Here is a 21,363-nt window from a genome sequence, read left to right as displayed (position 1 = left end):
TCCATTAACCTGTCTCTCTCTTTCCCTCATCTGTCTGACTCCTTCCCTCCAGCTCCCCTATCAGAGAGCTACCTTTCTTAGTTTTCTGCCCTCTCCCATCAGTTCTCAGCTTCTTCTGCCTACCTGTATTCACCTACTACCTCCACTAGCCTGTGCTCATCCCATCCCCCTACTTTTTTATTCAGGAGTCTGCCTGTTTTCCCCATTCCCAACGAAGGAGTCAGGCCCAAAACGCTCACTGCCTTTAAATTCCTCTGGATGTTGTGTGACCTGCTGGGTTTCTCCAGCACTTTTGTGCACTGCATTGGAGTAATCATTCCATTCTGGCTTCCACAAATGATTACAAGAATCGGGTGAAGAACTACAATGACAAGATCAGTCTAGGGAGGCAGAGATTGTGTTTGGGAGGCTGAAGAGAGATTTGACAGAAATGTATAAAATGCTGTCCAACCTAGACATTGGAAGGCTGATCACAAAATGGTAGAACTGCAGATATAAAACCAGTGTCAATTTAAATAATCGAATGAAGGGAGAGCTAAGGGAATGTGTTAGGGTTAGGAGTGGAAACCTGCCCTAATCGGAAAGAAAAATCATTTTCCAGAAATCCATCTCTGGTTAACTAAGGAGGTCAAGGAAAATGTTCACTCGGAAAGTAAACTATACAAAGTGGCGACAACTCTGCAGTGGAGTTCTAAAGAGCTAACAAGGAAGGAAAAAAATTATCAAAATAATAATAGACAAAAAGGGCTTCTATGGATCTATAAGGAGAAAGTAGGTGGCGAGGATAAGGGTGGACACCTGGAGAGAGACTGGGGAATTAATAACAGGAAGCAAAGAAATGGCAGATAATTTAAACTAACTCCTTATATCAATCTTCATGTTGGAGGACATTGCAACCATCCCAAGGATAGGAGACAGGCTCATTTTTGGCAAAATGCAAGAACATTTCACACTCCGAAATGCAATGAGCCAAGTATTGGAAAAACTAATAGGACTAAAGACAGACAAGTCTCCAAGTTCCACAACTAATGGTTACAAAGGGACTGCACAGAGACACAGATGTAAGAGCTGCTGCCTCACAGTGCCAGAGATCCAAGTTCAATTCTGACTTTCTGTGTTGAGTTTGCATGTTCTTTCTGTGATTGTGTGGCTCTGATTTCCTCCTGTAAAGTTATGTGGGTTGGTAGGCGATATGGCCATTGGAAATTGTCCCTAGTGCACCTCAATCATAGAATCTGGGGAGTTGATGAAAATATGGTGAGAATAAATGTAGGATTAGAACAAAATGGTCAGCATGGACTAAGTAAAATGAAGGACCTGATTCTGTGTGTCTGTCCCTGTGATGAGTCAAACCATTGGCTGAGCTCTTGGAAAGTAGCAGCATATTGGGAAAGTGTATATATTGTTATTCTAGAAGAGAGTGAGAAAAGGAGTGGGAAAGTATAGTCCCGTTAGTTTAACAAATGTTATTGACAAGATGCTGGAGTCTGTAATCAAGGAAGAAATAGTCTATCATTTAAAGAAATGAATGGAATCCAAGTCAACAGGATCTCATGAGGTATGACATCCAAGGGAACTTGTGTGTGAATTCAAAAAATGGCTTACTTACAACAGACACGGGGTGATAGTAGATGGAACTTATTCTGCCTGGATTTCAGTGAGTCTTGTTGTCCTGCAGGGATCTGTTCGGACACGCCTGCAATTTGTGATTTTTTAAAAATAAATGACTTGGATGAAGAAATGGATGGGTGAGCCAGCAAGTTTGTAGTTGATACAAAGTTAGGAGTTGTGCATAGTGCAGAAGGTTGCCACAGGAAAAAGATAGGTTGCAGTGTTGGACAGAGAGGTGGAAGATGGTTAAATCCAGTTAAATGTGAAGTGATGCACTTTAGGTGGTCAAACTTGAAGGTGGAGTACATGGTTGATGGCAAGATTCTTAGCAGCATGGAGGAACAGAGGGATCTTGGGATCCAAGTCCACACCTCAAGATTGCTGAACAAGTTGATTAGGTGGCTAAGGAGGCCTACAGTGTGTTGGCCCTAATTAGTCAGGGGATTGAGTTCAAGTGCCGTGAGGTACTGTTGCAGCTCTATAAAATGCTGGTTAGACCACACTCGGAGTATTGCATTCAATTTTGGTTGATTCATTGCAGGAAGGATGTGGAACTTTAGAGTGTCTAGATTTACTAGGATGTTGCCTGGATTGGAGGACATGTCTTATGATGAAAGGATTAGACCTAGATTTTTTCTCTTTAGAGCAGCAGAGGACGAAAGGCATCTCTATTAAGTATGTAAGATTATGAAAGGCATAGATAGGGTGGACAGCCAGCACCTTTTCCCCAGGGCAGCAATGGCCAATATCTGTTTAAGGTGAGTGGAGGAGCGATTAGGGATGATGTCAGAATTCATTTTTTTGCACAGTGGTGGGTGCCTGGGATACATTGCTGGGGGTGGTGGTGGAATATGGTACAATAGGAACATTTAAAAGATTATTTGAAAGGCATATGGATGTAATGATTGGTATGGGCTGTGAGGAACAGAAGGGTTGGATTGATAGTGGACTGAAGAGCTGTACTATGCTCTATTGTTCTGAATTCCAAATTTGTTCAAGCTCTTCACTGATATATTGTAACGATTTTGGATTTTAAAAGTGCTACATAAAAGTATGATGTGTTTGGGAAAGTGTGGGTTACTCATTTTGATGGGAGGAATCAATAGGTAGTTATTATCTCAATGTTGGGAGATTCCAAATAAGTGGAATACCAACAGATTCAGTTGTACTTGCACACAAATCATAAAGTTGCCATGGAGGTACAGCAAGCAATTAAGAAGGTACATAGTAATTCATTGGTCATACTCATCGTTGGGATGTTCTGTTACAGTTATACAAGATGTTAGTGAGTCTGTATTTGATTTCATGAAGAAGATATGCCAGTGGCTACATTTGGTTGGGTGTTTGAGATTTGGTATGTCACAAAATACTTGCAACTTTCAACAGGTGTGGAGAGCATTCTGACCACTGTCTGGTACAGAGATCTCAAGGGACAGGATAGGAAAAGGCTACAGAGAGTTGTGAATTTGGCCATCACCATCATGGGCGGCAGTCTTCACTCCATCTTTAAAAGGAGGTGCTTCAAGAAAGCAGCTACCATCAAGGACCCTCACCATCCAGGCCATGCCCTTTTCTCACTGATACCATCAGGAAGGAGGTACAGAAACCTGAAGGCACACACTCAGCATTACAAAAATAGTTTCTTCCCCTCTGCCATCAGATTTCCAAACGGACAATGAACCTATGGACCTCACTTTTTCTCTTTTTCGCACTAATTATTTTTTTAAAACTTGTATTTACAGAATTGTAATTTATAGCAATTTTGCACCTTGTTCTGCACAATTCTGCTATGACAAAACAACAAATTGTGTGACACATGTTCATGACAATAATCCTGATTCTGAATACTGCATGCATCTCTGGTTCTCCAGAAATAGGAAAGATGTCAGTGCACTGGAAAGGGTACAGAAAAGGTTCACAAGAATGTCACTGAAGGGTTTGAATTGTAAGGAGAGGCTGGATAGACTGGGACATTTTTTTCCCCTGGATCATAGGAAAGTGAGGGGACACCTTATATAAATCATGAGGGGCATAGAATGGTGACAGATTTTTTTCCCCAAGGTAGGGGAGTCTAATACCAGAGGGCATAGGTTTAAGGTGAGAAGGGGAAGATTTCAAAGGCCTGAGTATCTTTTTCACACAGGGTCGTGGGTATGTGAATCAAAAGGCTGAAGAATATTTTAAATTATATTAAAAATATTTTTAGCTGGGTATATCAAGAGGAAAAGATTAGAGGGATATGAGCCAAATGCAGGTAGACAATAGTCAGCATGTGTAAGTTGGGCTGAAGGGCCTGCTTTCATACTATATAACTTTATATTGGTTATTGTGTTTGATGGTGGGGCTGCAATTTTGGTCTCCTGATTTAAGAAAGATGAGGTGTACATAGGAGGCAGTCCAAAAGAGATGCATTGTGGTCATTTTTAGGATGAGTGGAATTTCCTATCACAAACTGCGAAACAATCTCTACTTATGGAGTTTAGAAGAGTGAGGGATGATCTTATTGAAAGTTAAAAGATCCTAATGGGTACAACAGTGTAGATGACAGATTTTTTCACTGTGGGAATATCTTGAACAAGGGTGCAGTCTTTAAAACCTTTGCAGAATTTCTAACAAGAGTGATGAATCATCTTCCTATAAGGTTATGGAGAGCAAGATCATGGAAGGTATTAGAAAAGCAGGCAGATATATTTTCAAATTTGGGTAATTGAGAGCAATGTGAAACGAACCGAGAAGAGGGACTGAGGCGTGCAGCAAAAGAACTATAGAACCAGAGAACACTACAGAACAGAAACAGGCCCTTTAGCCCATTTAGTTCATGTCAAACTATTTTTCCATCTAGTCTCATTGACCTGTACCTGGGTCATAGTCCTCCCATCAATGTACCCATCTAAATTTCTCTTAAATGTTCTACTGGCAGCCTGTTCCACACACTCATTCTCTGATATTCCCCTTAAACATTTCACCAGTAACCCATGTCCTGTCGTTCTTGACTAACCCAACCTCAGTGCAAAAAGCTTGCTTCCATTTACTCCATTGTCTTTTTTTTAAACAAAAGTTTATTCAAACTACAACAATAGTGCAAAACTAGACACACTATACACAGAACAACATTTAAACAGACGGTTACATTGATGCAAATTTGCAAGAAGTGGTACACAGTTATTGCACAGATGCAATAATTACACACTATTTATATTTTCAAATTAAAACCTATTGTTACTATTTACGATGCACTTGATCCCCTGGGGGCCCATTGTTACCAAAAATCGTCAGCCATGCCCTCTAATGACACATGGGCTCAGATGTAACCCTGAAAAAGAGGCAAGCAGTCTGCTCACATTTACCCGATCTATACCCTCAGAATTGTGTATACCTCTACCAAATCTCTGCTCATTCTCTGACACTCCAGAGAATAAAGTCTATACCTGTTCAGCCTTGTCCTAAAACTCAGCTCCCTCAAGTCCTGGCAACAAGCTTGTAAATTTTCTCTGCACTCTTTCAATCATATTGACATCTTTCTTGCAGGTAGGTGACCAAAACTGCACACAATACTCCAAATTTGGCCTCATATGGGTTTATACAACTTCAACATCAGAACATTAGCTATTCTCCAATCCTCTGGCACCTCACCTGTGTTTAATGATGTTTTAAAAAATCTGCTAGGATACATGCAGGTTCTGTACTAGCCTCCATCAAGATCTGAGGGAATATGTGGTATTATGCCCTGAGGATTTATCCATTTTTTTTGCCTCAAGACAGCAAGAACCTCCTCCTCTATAATCTGTATCAGGTTTATAACCTCAGTGCTTGTTTACCTCATTCTATAGACTCTGTGCATCTCCCAAATACAGATGGAAAATATCCATTTAAAGTCTCCCCATCTCTTTTGGCTCCATGCACAGACGATCTTCAATAGGACAAATGTCCTGTACTATCCTTTTGCTCTTTATATCTGCAGAAGCTCTTAGGATTCTCCTTCACCTTCCTTCTAGAGCAACCTCGCACACCTTCGTGTAGCCCATCAAATTTCCTTATTGTTTTCTTGCACTTATGCTCTTCAAGAACCTAATTTGTTCTTTGCTGCCTATACCCATTGTATACCTCTTTCAGAGCTATTGAAAACCAAGGTTCCTTATTCATTCACTTCTCAAAGGAACATACAAATATCTACTCAGAATTTCACCTTTGAAGACCTTCTGTTTGCAAAGCACACCTCTGCCAGAAAACATGTCCCAATCTGTACTTGCTAGATCCATTCTGATACCATCTAAATTGGCTTTTCAATTTATAATCTCAGACATGTCTTTTTCCACAATTATCTTGAAACTAATGGCATTATAATCAATAGATCCAAAGTATTCCCTTACACATACTTCCGTCACCTGCCCTGTCTCGTTAGTTGGGACCTTTATATATTGATTTAGGAAACTTTCCTGACACATTTGACAAACTCTAAGTCATTCAGCTCTTTTTACAGTCCTAGTCAATATGTGAAAGGTTAAAATCACGTAATGATAATAAGTTTATTCACATTTTTCTTGTAACTATCTGCTATCTCTCCACATATTTGCTCCAGCAATCTCCAATGACTACTGAGAGGTCTATAATGTAAACTAATTTACATGGTCATCCCTCTCTCGACCCTCAGTTCCTCCCTTATAGTTTCATCTGAATAGCCCTCCAGTCTGTCTTGTCTACGGTGACATTTTCCCTGACTAGCGTTGCCACTTCTCTTCCTCTCATCCCTCCCTTTCTATCATGTCTAAAACAGTGATATCCTGGAACACTGAGCCACCAGTCCTGCAATCAACTTTCACTAATGGCCACGATGTCAATAATTCCATGCACCAACCTATGCTCTTAACTCGTCCAACTTTCCTACATCGAAATAGGTACAATTCAGAACATTATTCCCACCATGTATGACCTTTCCATTTCTGTCTTTGTCGTCAGGCTATACAACATCTTTTTCCACAACCGCTCCACTATGTGGTCAACACTCTAGAGCAAACCTTCCCTCCTCGAGTTCAGATGCTAATTGTCTCACTGGTACACATCTCACCTTCCCTGGAGGAGAGGCAAATAATCCAATCTGAAGCTCTCCCTCCTGCACCAGCTCTTTAGGCACATTTTAAGTGATATTATCCGCATGTTTCTGGCCTCACTAGCACAGGTAGCAGTACTGAGATCACAACCTTGGCAGTCCTTTTCTTTAACTTAGCTCCTCACCTCCCGAACACACTTTGCAGGTTCTTGTCACTGGTCCCTACAAGGACCACGATATCTGGTTCCTCATTCTCCCACTTGAGAATGCCATGGACTTGGTTTGAAACATTCCTGGAACAACATACCATCTGGGAGTCTTAATCTCACTGATAGAATATCCTATCTGTTTCCTTAACCATTTGAGTGGTGGAGTGGCCTACACTTGTTTGTGTTCTTGGGGGAATTGTCGAGGACAAGAGATCATGGCGATAAAATAACGGGGAAGAGAAATGGGAGTGACATGAAGGAAAACCTTTTTTCCACTGCACGTAAATGGAATCTGGAATGTGCCAACATGGTGGAAGGAGATTCCACTGTGGGCTTCAAGTGGAGATTGGACAAAGATAAGATGAGCAGAAATTTGCAGGGCTAGTGACTGAATCTGCTGGAGAGCCATGATGGGCCTTCTCTTGTGCTGCAACCATTCTACATTCACTGAGAAATGTACCTGAGCAGGAACAAACCTGCAGGGTTCTTTACTTTGCTCTCAGAATTCCCACTTGTGGTTGATGCAGTTGCTGCAGAGCTTGTCCCTACTGATGATGCCAGGCAGACATTCTTCTTGGCTTTCGTTGTGTTGGTCACTGTCAGTCCACTAGGTACCCCAGCCAGCAGGTCATCATTGCTTCTGCTCTTGGTCTATTATACAAGGAGAAATCACAAAGGTCACAGGACATTTAAAAAAAAACATTGTTCCAAATTGCTCCAGCGTAACTCCCAAAATACATTGATATACCATATCTAGTCATAACTATCTCCATCAGTGTTGAAAACACAGAAATGCTGGAGGAACTCCGGGCCACTCAGCGTTCATAGGAGGTCAAGATAGATAACAGATGTTTGGACCTGAGCCCTTCTTCATGGGGCTCACCCTGGCCGTGGCAGCCTGCAGGACCGGGCCTCCATCATGAACTCTCACCCTAACCCTTCTCACCATCACTTTTCCCCCTCTGACTTCCCCAACCCTCCCCTTTCTCCCTTGGATCCCTCCTAGCCTCCTCCTCCTCCTCCCCCCCGACACCCTCCGCCCTACTGACTCCTAATCCAACCCCTGCTTGGTCTTTATCATCCTCTCCTACCATCCCCTTACAGAGACTAAATGGTCTGTCCTCAGTAGAGGCCTCACCTTCATCCCTCTTCATCAACACCTCAACAAGTTCCGCGCACACAATGATGCCAAACTCTTCTTCTTGATACCAAGCCTACTTCTACAACCAGGATTCTCCACTCCCCACTATAGACGCCTTCACCCACAAACTTTCTTTCTCCGCCTGGACATCTTGATTCTGCCTGGTCTGGACCTTTATATTTCTAATTGCCACTGAAACATTGACCATATCAACTTCACCACTCCCCTCACTCATTCTATCTCACCCCCTCGGAACGACTCACCCTTCACTCTCGCCGCACCAATCCCAGCTCACCATCAAACCAGCTGATAAGGGAATACTGTTGTGATCTGGTGCTCTGACCTCTAGCATTGCCATAAGCCTTCTGAATCTGTGTGAGCCTGGAGTTGGTGAGAGACCCTCAGTGTCACTGAGGGTTTGTTTAGTGAGGGGAAAGGGTGTTGAGAGGGTGGGGGGGACATAAGGCTTTATGATTAATGATTTGTGTCCGCGCGTGACTCTGGAGTCGGTGTCGAGGAGAAACCCTCACAGATATCTGGCCAAAGCCAGATGACAACTTTCAGATGCCTCCTCTTACTTACCCCTCCAATGGACCCCACTAAAACTCATCGATGCATTATCTCTAAATTAATCTTTTCAGATCAGTGAGAGTCTCATATCAGCCTTGGACAAGTTAAAGCTAACTACTGAGCAGCAGTTGGTGACCCAGGTTTGAATCCGCCATTGTGTGAAAGGAGTTTGTACCTTCTCCCATAAATTGCATGGGTTTCCTCTGGGTGCTCCAGTTTCCTCCTACGTTCCAAAGCGGTGAGTGGATTAATTGGTCACATGGGTGCATTTGGGTCGTGCAGGTTCGTGGCCTGGAAGGGCCTGTTACCGTGCTGCACCTCTAAGTTTAAATTTATAAACTGAATGGTCCTGATAGTTGTACAGAAGCCACTACAATTCTGGTTAGAAGCAAACACCACTAACCTTGTATGTCTTTGCTCCTCTAATTCCTGTTGACTATATGGGGGCCTCTAGTATATTCCCACCAAGGTGCTCATGCCTTTCTTGTTCTTCAGCCTCACTAGGCGGCTCGTTTGTAATGTCATCTTTGACCTGTGCTGTGATATTCCCCTCAACTGATATCACAGCACACAGTCCTTTTTTACTACCACTTCTGTCCCTTCTGAAGAACCTGAACCCTGGAATGTTGAGGTATCCAAAGCGGTTTCCTGTTAGTGAGGGGAATGGCCACATGAGAACCTTGTACTGTCCATTCACTCCCCTTACCTTGGTGTGACCACCTCAGTGAAGACTCATCTATGATCACTTAGCATCTGGTTGATACCAGTGGATCCAACTGCAACTCCAGTTCCTTGACCTTCTCTGTCAGGAGCTGAAGCTGGGAACACCTCACACAGATATAATCAGCAAGGAGACAACAAGGATCACTGACTTCTGTAAGGTAAAACATCATGAGATGGGAATGTGTAGGGAGTTACCCTGTACAGGGCAGTAACAAGAAGGGGAGGTGTCCTTGTACTCCTGTTAGGTAAAACATCATGAGATGGGAATGTACAGGGCTGTAACAAGATGTGAATGCATCCTTGTACTTACAAGATAAGAGAGACATTGATGGATTGAGAGGCAGGAAGCTAGCAGGGAAAGGATAGCAACAGTTTTAGTCATTGGACAAGTAATGATATGATGATGTTCTAAGCACATATCCAAGGGTATAAAAAATCACCATTTTGCTGATAACGGCAGAATGCATTCTCCGACTAACTTTGTTAGTCGCAAGTGTTACAATCCGGTAATAAAGAACAAAGAACCCTGATTTCGACTCAGTCTGGTGTTTGTCTCACTCATTCATGAACAAAGCAGACCTAACACTTCCCACATCCAGCAGGAGTAGCACTCTACTGCCCTGTCTGTTATCCTGGTTACTAAGCTTTCAGGACCTATCTCAGCCTCTGCTCGCTGAAGCCTCAAGTCAAAGCCTCAAAGTTCCCATCGCACACTGAACCACTCATACCACCATGGCCACTCACTTCATTTTCCTTTTATTGGTTACACGACCAACTCTCCTCCTTTATATCTCCTGCCTCCAGGAGCAAAGTGTCTCCAATTTGCTGCCATGAACTACTTGCCAAGATTAAATCCAGCAGCCAAAGCTTACTCAACATTCCAGTTGCAGACAACCTTTCTCATTATTCACACCAAAACCATTTGTTGTGTCATCAGCTCACCATTTCTTTGTCATTCACAGCCAAATCACTAATATATAATTATAAACTACAAATGACCCAGCACGATCACAGCAGTACAACACTGGTCATGGAACTTCAATCAAAAAGATACCCTTCCATCTCTAACCTCTGCCTTTTATCAAAATCACCTTTGAATTCATTTAGCCAACTCCCGCCAGATCCCATGTGGAAACTTGTCAAATGTCGTACTCAAGTCCATATAAACACTCATGACTGCATAGCCAAGTTCAGCTGCAACACGATCTATAAATATGCTGATGACACCACGGTTGTTTGCCGGATAATGGGAAAGAATGAGACAGAATATCAGAAGGAGATTGAGACTTTTGTTGTCTCACTCTCAACATCAGCAAGATCAAAGTGCTTATTGTGGACTTCAGGAAGGGAAGGTCAAAGGACCAACTATCTTCATTGACAACATGATGGTAAAGAGGGTTAGTTACTTAGAGTCCACACATGAGAGGACCATTACTGAAGCCAGCCCATCAAGGCAACATCAAGAAGTCAGAGGAGGCTTGCCATGTCATTCAATACTCTCAAATGTTTGCAGGTATACTGTATAAAGTACACTGCCTAGTTGAAACACAGCCTGATTTGGAAACTTGAGTCCCCAGGAATGCCGAAAGCTGCAGAAAGTGGCAAATGTAGCCAAGTCCATCATGGGCTCTTTCCTCCCGGTCACTGAAGACATGAGATGTTCCCTCAAGAAGGCAGCCAACATCATAAAGGATCCCCATCACTTTGGTCACAATCTCTTCTCACTGCTACCTTTGACAGAAGGTACAGAAGCCTGAAGTGTAGCACCTCTAGGTTCAAGAACAGTTTATTTTCCCGTACAGATATCAGGCTCTCGAATCTCCCCATACTACCCCAATCAGAAACAACACTGGGATCACAAAATAAATCTATCTGCACTGTTGAAATATCACTTAAATTTTGCACTAACTTCAACTGTCAATTTTTATTTTTCTCTCTTTCTGTATTAGCACATTGTAGTAATTTAATTTTTCCTATTCTATTGGAGTGTCTCATGTACCCATTTGGCTGCAACAAGTAAGAATTTTGGTGCAATTGAACAGGTCGGTACTTCGGAATATGAGAATTAACTCTCATTTATCTCCCTGGTTTCATCAACTCCTTGGTTGGCTCTTCATAAAAATCAAATTAGTGAGACAGGATTTCTCCCTCACAAAACCATGTGGACTATCCCTATTTATTCTCTCCCCATCCAAATGAACCTAAATCCTGTCCCTTAGAATTTTCTCCAGTAAGTTCCCACCAATGCAAGGTTCATTGGCCAAAAGTTACTTGGCTTATCATTGCCACCCTGAATAAAAGAACAACATTCACTGTCTTCCGTGTCTTCTTATACTTTGTTACATGAAGTGAATCGAACTGGCTGAAGACTGGTTTCTATGATTGTGAGGTTCTCAGGAGGTGATCAAAATGGATTGATGAGGCACTTCCTGTTGAACATGGCTGTGTACGCTTCCTTACCCGTTTGACCTTCTCTTTAGCATTCATATACTGATGCCTCCCATTGCTCAGGATGGAGCCTCCTCCTCTTGCCAGTGGACATTAGTGTGGACTTTAGTAAGGGAAGACCAAAGGACCCATTATTCTCAATCCCAAAATGTTAGTGATTTACCTTTACCATAAAGAGCATGGCATAACCAGCTGAGTTTCTCCAGCACTTTTGTGTATTAAACTACAATCATAGCATTTGAATTATTTAACTCCTCTTGTTATCTGTTTAATCATTCACACCAAGATATGGTAGAATTGAAGAGCTATGACCAGACCCAGTGGTTGTGAGATTCCTTAGCTCTAACTATCATATACTGCTTTTGTTGTTTAGTCCTATGATACACCTTCAAGTTGGCAATTCATTTTAAGGTTGACCTGGTACAATTCCTGTATTTCTTTCGAAATGAGTTACTGTGAACATGAATTGGATTTCGTATCAATTTCAATATTTATTCTATCCTGTGTCTGGGGTATGACGTCATTGCCCTAACCCCACTCCCATTTCTTTATTTATAGAGAAGCCAATTCTGGTCATTTAAACCTGTGCCACCCAAATTAACTCACAACCCTGTCTGTTTTTGAAGGGTGGGAGGAAACCAGAGCATCCAGGGAAAATCCACGCAGTCACAGGGAGAACGTACAAACTCCTTACAGACAGCGCCAGATTCAAGTTGCTGCCGCTGTAATAGTTGTTGTTGGAACCAAGGGGTTAAGTAATCATGGAAAATATGTCTATGTACTATTCATTATGTATTCATTAATCCATTACTATGTAACAATTTACTATTTACTTCAATTATACTGTTTAAGGGAAATATTAATGCAATTAAGTAACAGCCACAGTATGTTGAAAAGTTGGCTGATTATAGTATGTGTAGAATTTGCTGCCTCCAAATACAAAAAGAGAAAATACTTTCATCCCCAAGGTTACACTGCTAATTGTAAAGCACAAGACTGGAGAAAAAAACATCAAAAACACACATGGGAGAAAAAGGATAGCAGATAGGAGAAGTTAGACAGGATGAGGTTGGAGGAACCATAGGGACAGTGATTTATTCTGAAACAGGCCAGTGACAGGAAGATAAGTGGATTGCAAGGATAAGTGAGAAGAGTACCATGACTGAGAATGTCAGAGACAAACAAAATGGATAAACCAATTTAGTAGGAATAATAATTCAGAAGGGTACACGGGAGGTGTTGATTAGAACAGAAGACTATGGCCAGACAAAAACAAAGAAATAATTAGAAATATCTGGGGTATGAATTGACTTCTGATCAAAACAACAGGATGTTCTGGCCTTGGGGATTAAGATAGGAGGTCTACACCATCAATAAGTGCAGAGCAGGAAATTGCTTGAGATAAATTTTATGCAAGGAGTTTATCAAAGAAAGCCAACTCGTGGTCAATGTAACAATGTTGATCGATAGAAACAGAAGAGACTGGACAGTAGGAGTCAGTCTTGGGGAATAGCTCACTGAGCAGATGACCTATGAATGAACCTATGACTGAACCAGAGCTCTGTTAAGCTTTATTCTTGTACTATGTAATAAACTGATTGTGAAACCGAATACCTTCTCCTATCACTTCATTCAACGAGCACAGAATGAACTCAGACGACACATAGACCAAATTGAGGGGAGGGTAAAGCCAGAGTCCAACACTGTGAATCCTTCCATACTCATTTAACCTAAATGTTTTCTGTTCAGCATTCATGGACTGATGCCTCCCATTACTGAGCATGGAGCCTTCTCCTCTTCTGATTTAATCTTCTGTCGCTAACTGTTCCCAGTTCTGATGAAAGGTCATTGATCTATAACAACTGCTCTATTTTTCTCTCCCAACAAATGCAGCCTAATCTGATTCTTCCAGCCGTTGTTAATTTTATTTCGTACTTCCAGCGAGTACAGTATTTTGGTTTAGGGTTGTCTGTCATATTACTTGTTGCTAGTTAGGATATTTTTAATTCTGGAACTAAAATCGGAGATGCGAATTAAAACATTACCTTGATCTGAATAGTCTCCTCCTGACTTGGTCAGGTCACTCAACAACTTCTTCAAGGTGGACTGTCGATCATTGCATTAAACTGGAAAGAACTTAACACTCAATGCAAAATCTAATGTTCTTGTCATGACTGTAGTAGTCATTCTTCTCATATTAACATTTATCGGTTTTAAATCTGACAACCAGTAAAATAACCTCGTAAATTCTTTGAACCCACTTTCAAACATACATTTTAGTAATTCCTATTTACAGTCACCAGATGGCAATACGTTTCCTCTAACTGCAGCTGATGAATTCCACAAATGCAAGGATAAAAAACCAGAAATTATTTTGAATAAAAAATACATATGCTATGTATTCCTTCCTCCTCCTTCTAGCAGTGTTTGAATGCATCCTGTTATATGCAGAACACGGAGGTAGAAGAGTCGGCTATTTTGTTCCCCATTCAAACTCATCACATTTTCAAGAAATGACCTGGAGTTAACTGCTATTGTGAAAGAGTGCTCTAAATCAGCCATTCTCAATCTTTTTTGGGCTATGGCCCCCACTTAGGACCCTGCTTTAAGTTTATGGTTCCCCCTTCCCTGCGAAGGTGCCAACTTTAGTTGATTTCTTCCATACTTCTTTCCTGACTACATTAAAAAAAATAGTTTATGATTTCAGTTTGTTCCCCCCCCCTAAATACATTGTGGCCCCAGGGTCCAAATAGAATTGCTGCTCTAAATCCAATCACCCTCTGCACGTAGCTTTCTTTTAAACTTTGCCCTCAAAATATCTGGGTCTAATTTTCAATGATGTAGAAACTTTATCCATCTACTTCATCATTCTCTATCTTAACATGAAAACTATAATCAAATTATTTCCAGTAATTCACAAGGTTCAAAGGTTCAACTTGGTTGTATAATCTCTTTTCATGTTATGTTCTAGTTCTGGGATCACCCCAGTAAAACTATGCAGTCCCTCCCTTCAAGATCAAGGCAACTTTCCTGAAGTTTGGTCCCACAATTTGTCATGGTTGTCTAGGGAGCTGCAACACCCACCCAGATAGTTTAGGCTTGTAGAGTAGAGGATTGAGCGGCAGGGTCAGTGTGTTTAGGGAGCTTGTCGCTGCCCACATGTTTCTCCAACCCATTACTATTCTAAGAGATTACTCTCTTGTCCAGTTTCTAGTCTTTTGTGTTTGTTGATTTTGTGTATTCTTTTATAAATTGGTATACAGCACTTTGGAGGAACATTCTATTGTTTAAAATGTGCTATATAAATAAATATTCAATTCACAATTCCTAACAGTTAATAATCCATTCTACCTCACCAGGCCCCTGGTTCCTGTGGTCCTATTCACCTCACCCTGATTCCCATACTTCCATTCAACAGTTTGGCATTCCATTTCCTGTGCTTCCTTTCATGTACCCGGTTTACTGTTAAGTTTGTTAAACAACTGAATAACATCAGAAAGAATTAAACCATTTTGTGGTATTAATGAGTAACATCCAACACTAGAGAATTTGCTCATCTGGCATCACTGAAGCCATCCACCTGCTGGATTATCAGAGCCTTACAGTGTGCAAAGGGACAGAGAAAAACTGGAGGCTAAATCAATAGAATAAATGAAAGTAAGATATTTGGGCAGAGCCAACATGGATTTGTGAGACAGATATCATTCGACAAATCCTTGGGAATTTTTCTGAGGTTATAATTACTTGAATGGATAACAATGATCCAGATGATGTGGTGCATTTGTCCTCTCAGGAGACCTTTAATAAGGTGTCAAAGTAACAGATTATAACACAAAAATAGAGTGCATAATATTGGGGATTACATACTGGCATCGAATGAAGATTAGTTCAATGGTCAAAAGACAGTAGGAGTAAACAGGATAGTTTGAGAAGGGGAAACAGAAGTGGGAAGTGTTCACAATCTATGCCAATTAGTTTCCCGCTCATTCTTGCCTGTTAAGAACCCATGGGATCCATGACAAAATGGATTCAAAGTTGGCTTGGTGATAGGAGGCAGAGGATGATGGTGGAGGGTTGATTTTGTGATTAGAAGATGGAACAGCCCCTTTGGCCCATAGTATTTGAGCTGACCATGACATGAACTCAAGCCTACACATGGTCAATATTCCTTCATTCCCAGCCTGTTCACGTTCCTATCTAATTGGTTCTTCAATGTTGCTTTGTATCTGTTTCAACCATCTCCCCTGCAGTGTGTCCAGGCACCTACTATTCTCTGTGCAACTAACTTAACTCACAAGTCTCACCCCCCCCCCCCCCCCAACCCCTCCTCTTAAAGCTAAGTCCTCTAGTATTTGATATAGAGAAAACAGTATCACCTTGTCCAATTTCTCCTCATAGCTAATGCTCTCTAATCCAGGTAACATCCTGCCAAATCTCTCCTGCACCCTCTCCAAAGCCTCCACGCCCTTCCTGCAATGCAGTGACCTGAACTACACGCAATATTCTAAATGTGCCCTAATTAAAATTTTAAACACCTGCTACATGGGATCCTGAATTTTATGTACAACACCTTGAACGATGAAGGTAAGCATGTTGTATGTCTTCATTACCACTCTTTCTACTTGTGTGGCTAATTTCGGGGAGCTATGGACATAAATTGAATTGGTTGTTACATATACTGAGGTGCATTGACCTCCTTTGTTCAGTGTGCTCTCCAGGCCTACCCTTGACTACAATAGTAGGGCAAAATAAAACAAAAGTGCAGATTATTAAGTTACAAAGAAAAGATCAGTTAAAAATAATGCAAAGGCAGGATCATTTTACAAATGAGATGTCTGATAACAGCTGTTCTTAAATCTGGAGAAACATGCTTTCAGACTCCTATAACTTCTACCTGACGGGATGGAGTAGCAGAGACCTGGGTGGGAGGGATCTTTTAATGTCTGCTGCTTTCCCGAGGCAGCAGGAAGTATATACAGTCAAAGGAGGCGCGATGCCTTGAATTGCATTCACATCCCTCTGCAGTTTCTTGCAGTCTTGAGCAGAGCACTTCCTGTACCAAGTTGTGATGCATACGGACAGGACACTTTTTTTGGTTCATCTGTAAAAGTTGGTAAGAGACACCATTGGGTCATTCCTTAAGCTTCTGAGAGAGTCATTGTTGCACTTTCTTGGACGTACAATAAACATGGTTGAAACAGAACAAATTGTTGGCGATATTTACACCCAAAAACTAAAGCTATCCGCCATCATCTCCTCAGTGGCATTGGTGTCTGCTTCACCCCGAACCCTGAAGTTAATGACCAGCTCCTTCGTTTTGTTGTCCTTCCATCACACCACCAGTCTCTCCCCCCCTATATGCCATCTCCTAGCCGTTTGAGACCCAGCCTACAACAGCAGTGTCATCTACAAACCTGTAGATGGAGTTAGAGCAGTGACTGGATGCAAAGTAATGAGTGGAAAAATGAGGATGGGCTGTGTGGGGCACCTGTGTTAAGGATTATCATCCTCGCTATGTTCCACAGGTCAGGAGGTCGAGGATCCAGTTGCACATGGGATGTTGAGAGATCTTGCATCTTAAGTTCCCTCCGTGCATCAATGTTCTAAAGGATTTACTGTGTACTTACCCCTTACATTTGACTTTGCAAAGTGCAACACATCATACTTGGTGGGGTTAAACTCCACCTGTCATTCCCTTTCCATATTTTCTGTGGTCGATATTCTGCTGAATTCCTTCCTCACTATACACAACTCTGAAAATATTTCTGTCATCTGCAAACTTATCAATCAGCCCTCCTACTTTTTCATCAAATCATTCACATAGAACATTACAGCAAAGTACATGCCCTTCAGCTCAGGATGTTGTGCTGGCCCATGCAAACCTAGTCCCCAGCAATCTAATCCAGAGGTTCTCAACCTTTTTCTTTCCACTCACATCCCACTTTAAGTATTCCCTATGCCATAGGTGGTTAGTAAGGGATTGCTTAAGGTGGGATGTGGGTGGAAAGAAAAAGTTTGAAAGCCATGGTTTTAATTGTACCTAATTGACTCATTATCTCCACAGTTTCATAACTCCAAAGGAAATAGGCCAATGACAATTTTTCTCAAGCAAACTATTTCAGTAACAATTGGGTCTAGAGCAGTGATTCTCAACCTTCCTTTCCCATTCACATATACCTGAAGCAATCCCTTATTGATCAGAGAGCACTGATGGCATAGGGATTATTTCAAGTGGTATGAGAGTGGAAAGAAAAAGGTTGAGAACCACTGTTTTAGTCAATGTGGGTAAGTTGAACTGAAGGACCACTTTGAGAGTTGCATGATTCTATGGCTAATGATTTGGATGAAGTGCTCATTGAAATTTGCTGATGTTACAAAGCAAGGTGGGGGAGAAGGAGGATATAGACTGTTAAAAAGGGAAAGGGTACAATAGTCAGATTATACAGTAAAAGAAAAAATGTGAAGTAGAAAAATTGTAGAGATTTTAAAATGTTGGTGGTCAGAGTGACCTTTTAAACAAATGCAATTAGGAAGGCAAACTGCATTTTGACATTTATTTCAAAATAACTTGAGTACAAGAGTAGTGATGTCTCGCTCCAATTATAAAGTTTGCATATGCACAGTTGTTCCTGTGACATTTGCATTTTGATCATCGTCTTCTGGAATGCCAGCGCCATCTTCACCAGCTCTCCGGAGAGATGGTGCTGGAGTCATGTGAATCTTTGCCGTCGCAGCATGAGTCACTCTTGGAGGAGGAGGAACTTGAGCCCGAGGCTCCATCGTTAAGTTAGGCCCAACTTCTTCAGTTGTACTAACCTCTAACAACCGTTTTCTTAATCGTTTGAATCTTTCCTTTCCTTGTAGCCATAATATATTAGTAAGAAGATCTCAAAGATTTAAATTTAAGAAATTTTAAAAAAAACTTTTAGTTGGTTTTGATTAATTCTACCGGGAGAGGCATATTTTCACATCTCCAACCTATGCCATCACGCCACACCATGCCCAAACACCCCCCCCCCCCCCCACTCCCCACTGGTTTGACCGTTGGTCGTTGGTCAGTAGCAGTGTTTGCTGTTTGGCAAGGCAGCAGATCAAGGAATTTTCCCCACAACAGGAAGCGCTTTTCCAAGTGTTAGTGTCAAGTCTGTCTGATCTGGCAGTGAAATCTGCCTAAGGGATCTCACTTGGACTAGGAATACCTTTCTCAGCACATATCAAGCTTGGCTAGTGTCATGTCCAGCTGGAACACTGGTCAGGTAGCCTCTTTTTTATAATTCTTTATTTTTCACACTGTGAACCATATCAACCAAAATATATACAAACGTTTCTCATTAAATATACAGTGGCATTTTCTCCCTTTTTTCCCCCCCCTTTCCCTCCCTTCCCTCTTCCCACCCCCCTCCAAAACCCATAAATATTCAACATATACCATACAATAAAACCATAAAACAATATCTTCCCACAAAGGAAAATAAACAAGAAAAATACATCATCTATTTGTTACACACTGAATCTAGTAGTTTTGTCTTATCATTTTAGGGGATGGAGGTCCGACTCAAGCTCTCTCTGTTATGTTCCATGTATGGTTCCCAAATATGTTCAAACAATGTGACTTTATTTTTTAAATGATATGTTATTTTTTCCAATGGAATACATTTATTCATTTCCATGTACCATTGCTGTATTCTCATGCTCTCTTCCATTTTCCAAGTTGACATTATACATTTTATTGCTACTGCTAAAGCTATCATAATAAATCTTTTTTGCACTTTATCCAATTTGAGGCCTAATTCTTTACTTCTTATGTTACTTAAACGAAAGATCTCTGGATTTTTGGTACGTTATTTTTTGTGATTTTATTTAATATCTGATTTAGTTCTTCCCAAAACCTATTCACTTTCATTCATGCCCAAATTGCATGTACTGTTCTTCCCATTTCCTTCTTATAGTGAAAACATCTATCTGATAATGTTGAATCCCATTCTTTTAATTTTTGAGGAGTGATATATACCCTGTGTAACCAATTATACTGTATCATGCGTAACCTTGTGTTTATTGTATTCTTCATAGTTCCAGAACTTAACTTTTCCCATGCTTCATTTTTTATCTTTATGTTTAAATCCTTTTCCCACTTTTGTTTAGGTTTATAGTTTATTTAATAATTTTCCTTATCTTGCAGCTTAATGTACATGTTCGTTATAAATCTTATAATTATCATTGTGTCTACTTCCTTTAGGTAATCTCAATCTGTTTCCCAATTTATCCTTTAAATAAGCTTTCAGTTGATGATATGCAAACATTGTATCATGAGTTATTCCATATTTGTACTTCAACTGTTCAAATGTTAATAAATTATTTCCCAAAAAACAATTTTCTATTCTTTTGATTCCTTTTCTCTCCCATTCTCTAAAGCAGTGGTTCCCAACCTTTTTCTTAAAACTCACCATTTAAGTATTCTCTGTCATTGGAGCTCTGTGATTAGTAAGGGATTGCTTAAGGTGAATGTTAGTGGGAAGGGAAGGTTGAGAACCACTGCTCCAGACCCAATTGTTACCAAAATATTTTGCTTGAGAAAAATTGTCATTGCCCCATTTCCTTTGGAGTTATGAAACCATACATATAACAAGTCAATTAGGCACGATTAAAACTGTGGTTTTCAAATTTATTTCTTTCCACCCACCTACCACTTTAAGCAATCCTTTACTAATCACAAAGCACCTATAGCATAGAGAATACTTAAAGTGGTATGTGAGTTGGAAGAAAAAGGTTGGGAACCACTGGTCTAAAGCAAAGGTTATCTATTGTACAAGGGATTAGTGGATTTTGCATCAATAATAATTCTGGTATTTGGTAATTCGCTTTTTTCCTTTCTAAGTGGACCGTCTTCCATATATTAAGTAAATGATGCAATACTGGTGAGCTTTTATATTGCACCAACTTTTCATTCCACTTATAAAGTATATGTTCCGGTACCTTCTCCCCTATTTATCTAGTTCTATCTTAGTCCAGTCTGGTTTTTCCTTTGTCTGGTAAAAATCTGATAAACACTTTAATAATAATACTTTATAATAATTTCTAAAGTTTGGTAACCGCAAAACCACCTTGGTTATACCTCTCTGTTAATTTATCTAACGCTACCCTCGGTTTCCTCCCTTTCCACAAGAATTTCCTTATTATTCTCTTTAGCTCATTTTTAAAAAAATTCTGTTAAGGAAATTGATAACGTTTGAAATAAGTATTGTATCCTTGTAAACACGTTCATTTTAATGCAGTTTACCCTCCCTATCAACATTAGTGGTAATTCTTTCCAATGTTCTAAGTCTTCCTGCAATTTCTTTATTAGTGCCTGATCATTTAGTTTGTACAAGTGGCTTAAGTTATTATCTAACCTGATCCCTAGGTATCGGATTGCTTGTGTTTGCCATTTAAATGGTGATTCTTTTTTAAATTCTGTATAATCCACATTACTCATTGGCATCACTTCACTTTTCTTTGCGTTGATCTTGCATCCTGATATTTCTCCATACTCCTTCAATTTCTTATGTAATTCTTTTATTGATATCTCTGGTTCTGTTAAGTATACTATGATGTCATCTGTAAATAAGCTGACTTTA

At 40.6% G+C, this 21,363-nt stretch overlaps 1 protein-coding gene across 6 annotated transcripts in view; it reads right to left on the bottom strand.

Moving 5' to 3' along the window:
- The window catches only part of specc1la (sperm antigen with calponin homology and coiled-coil domains 1-like a), a 278,924-nt gene that overhangs the window by 199,947 nt on the left and 57,614 nt on the right, over nucleotides 1-21,363 (bottom strand). For all 6 annotated transcript variants that reach the window (XM_069933747.1, XM_069933749.1, XM_069933750.1 and 3 more), the window contains one exon: nucleotides 7,344-7,518. In XM_069933747.1, the coding sequence (XP_069789848.1) occupies nucleotides 7,344-7,518 (175 nt within the window). The remainder of the gene's footprint in view (nucleotides 1-7,343; nucleotides 7,519-21,363) is intronic.

Source organism: Narcine bancroftii, chromosome 4 (assembly GCF_036971445.1).
Source record: "Narcine bancroftii isolate sNarBan1 chromosome 4, sNarBan1.hap1, whole genome shotgun sequence".
Lineage (NCBI taxonomy): Eukaryota > Metazoa > Chordata > Chondrichthyes > Torpediniformes > Narcinidae > Narcine > Narcine bancroftii.
Note: the sequence above shows the minus strand (reverse complement) of the source record. Positions and strands in the feature narration are given on the sequence as shown.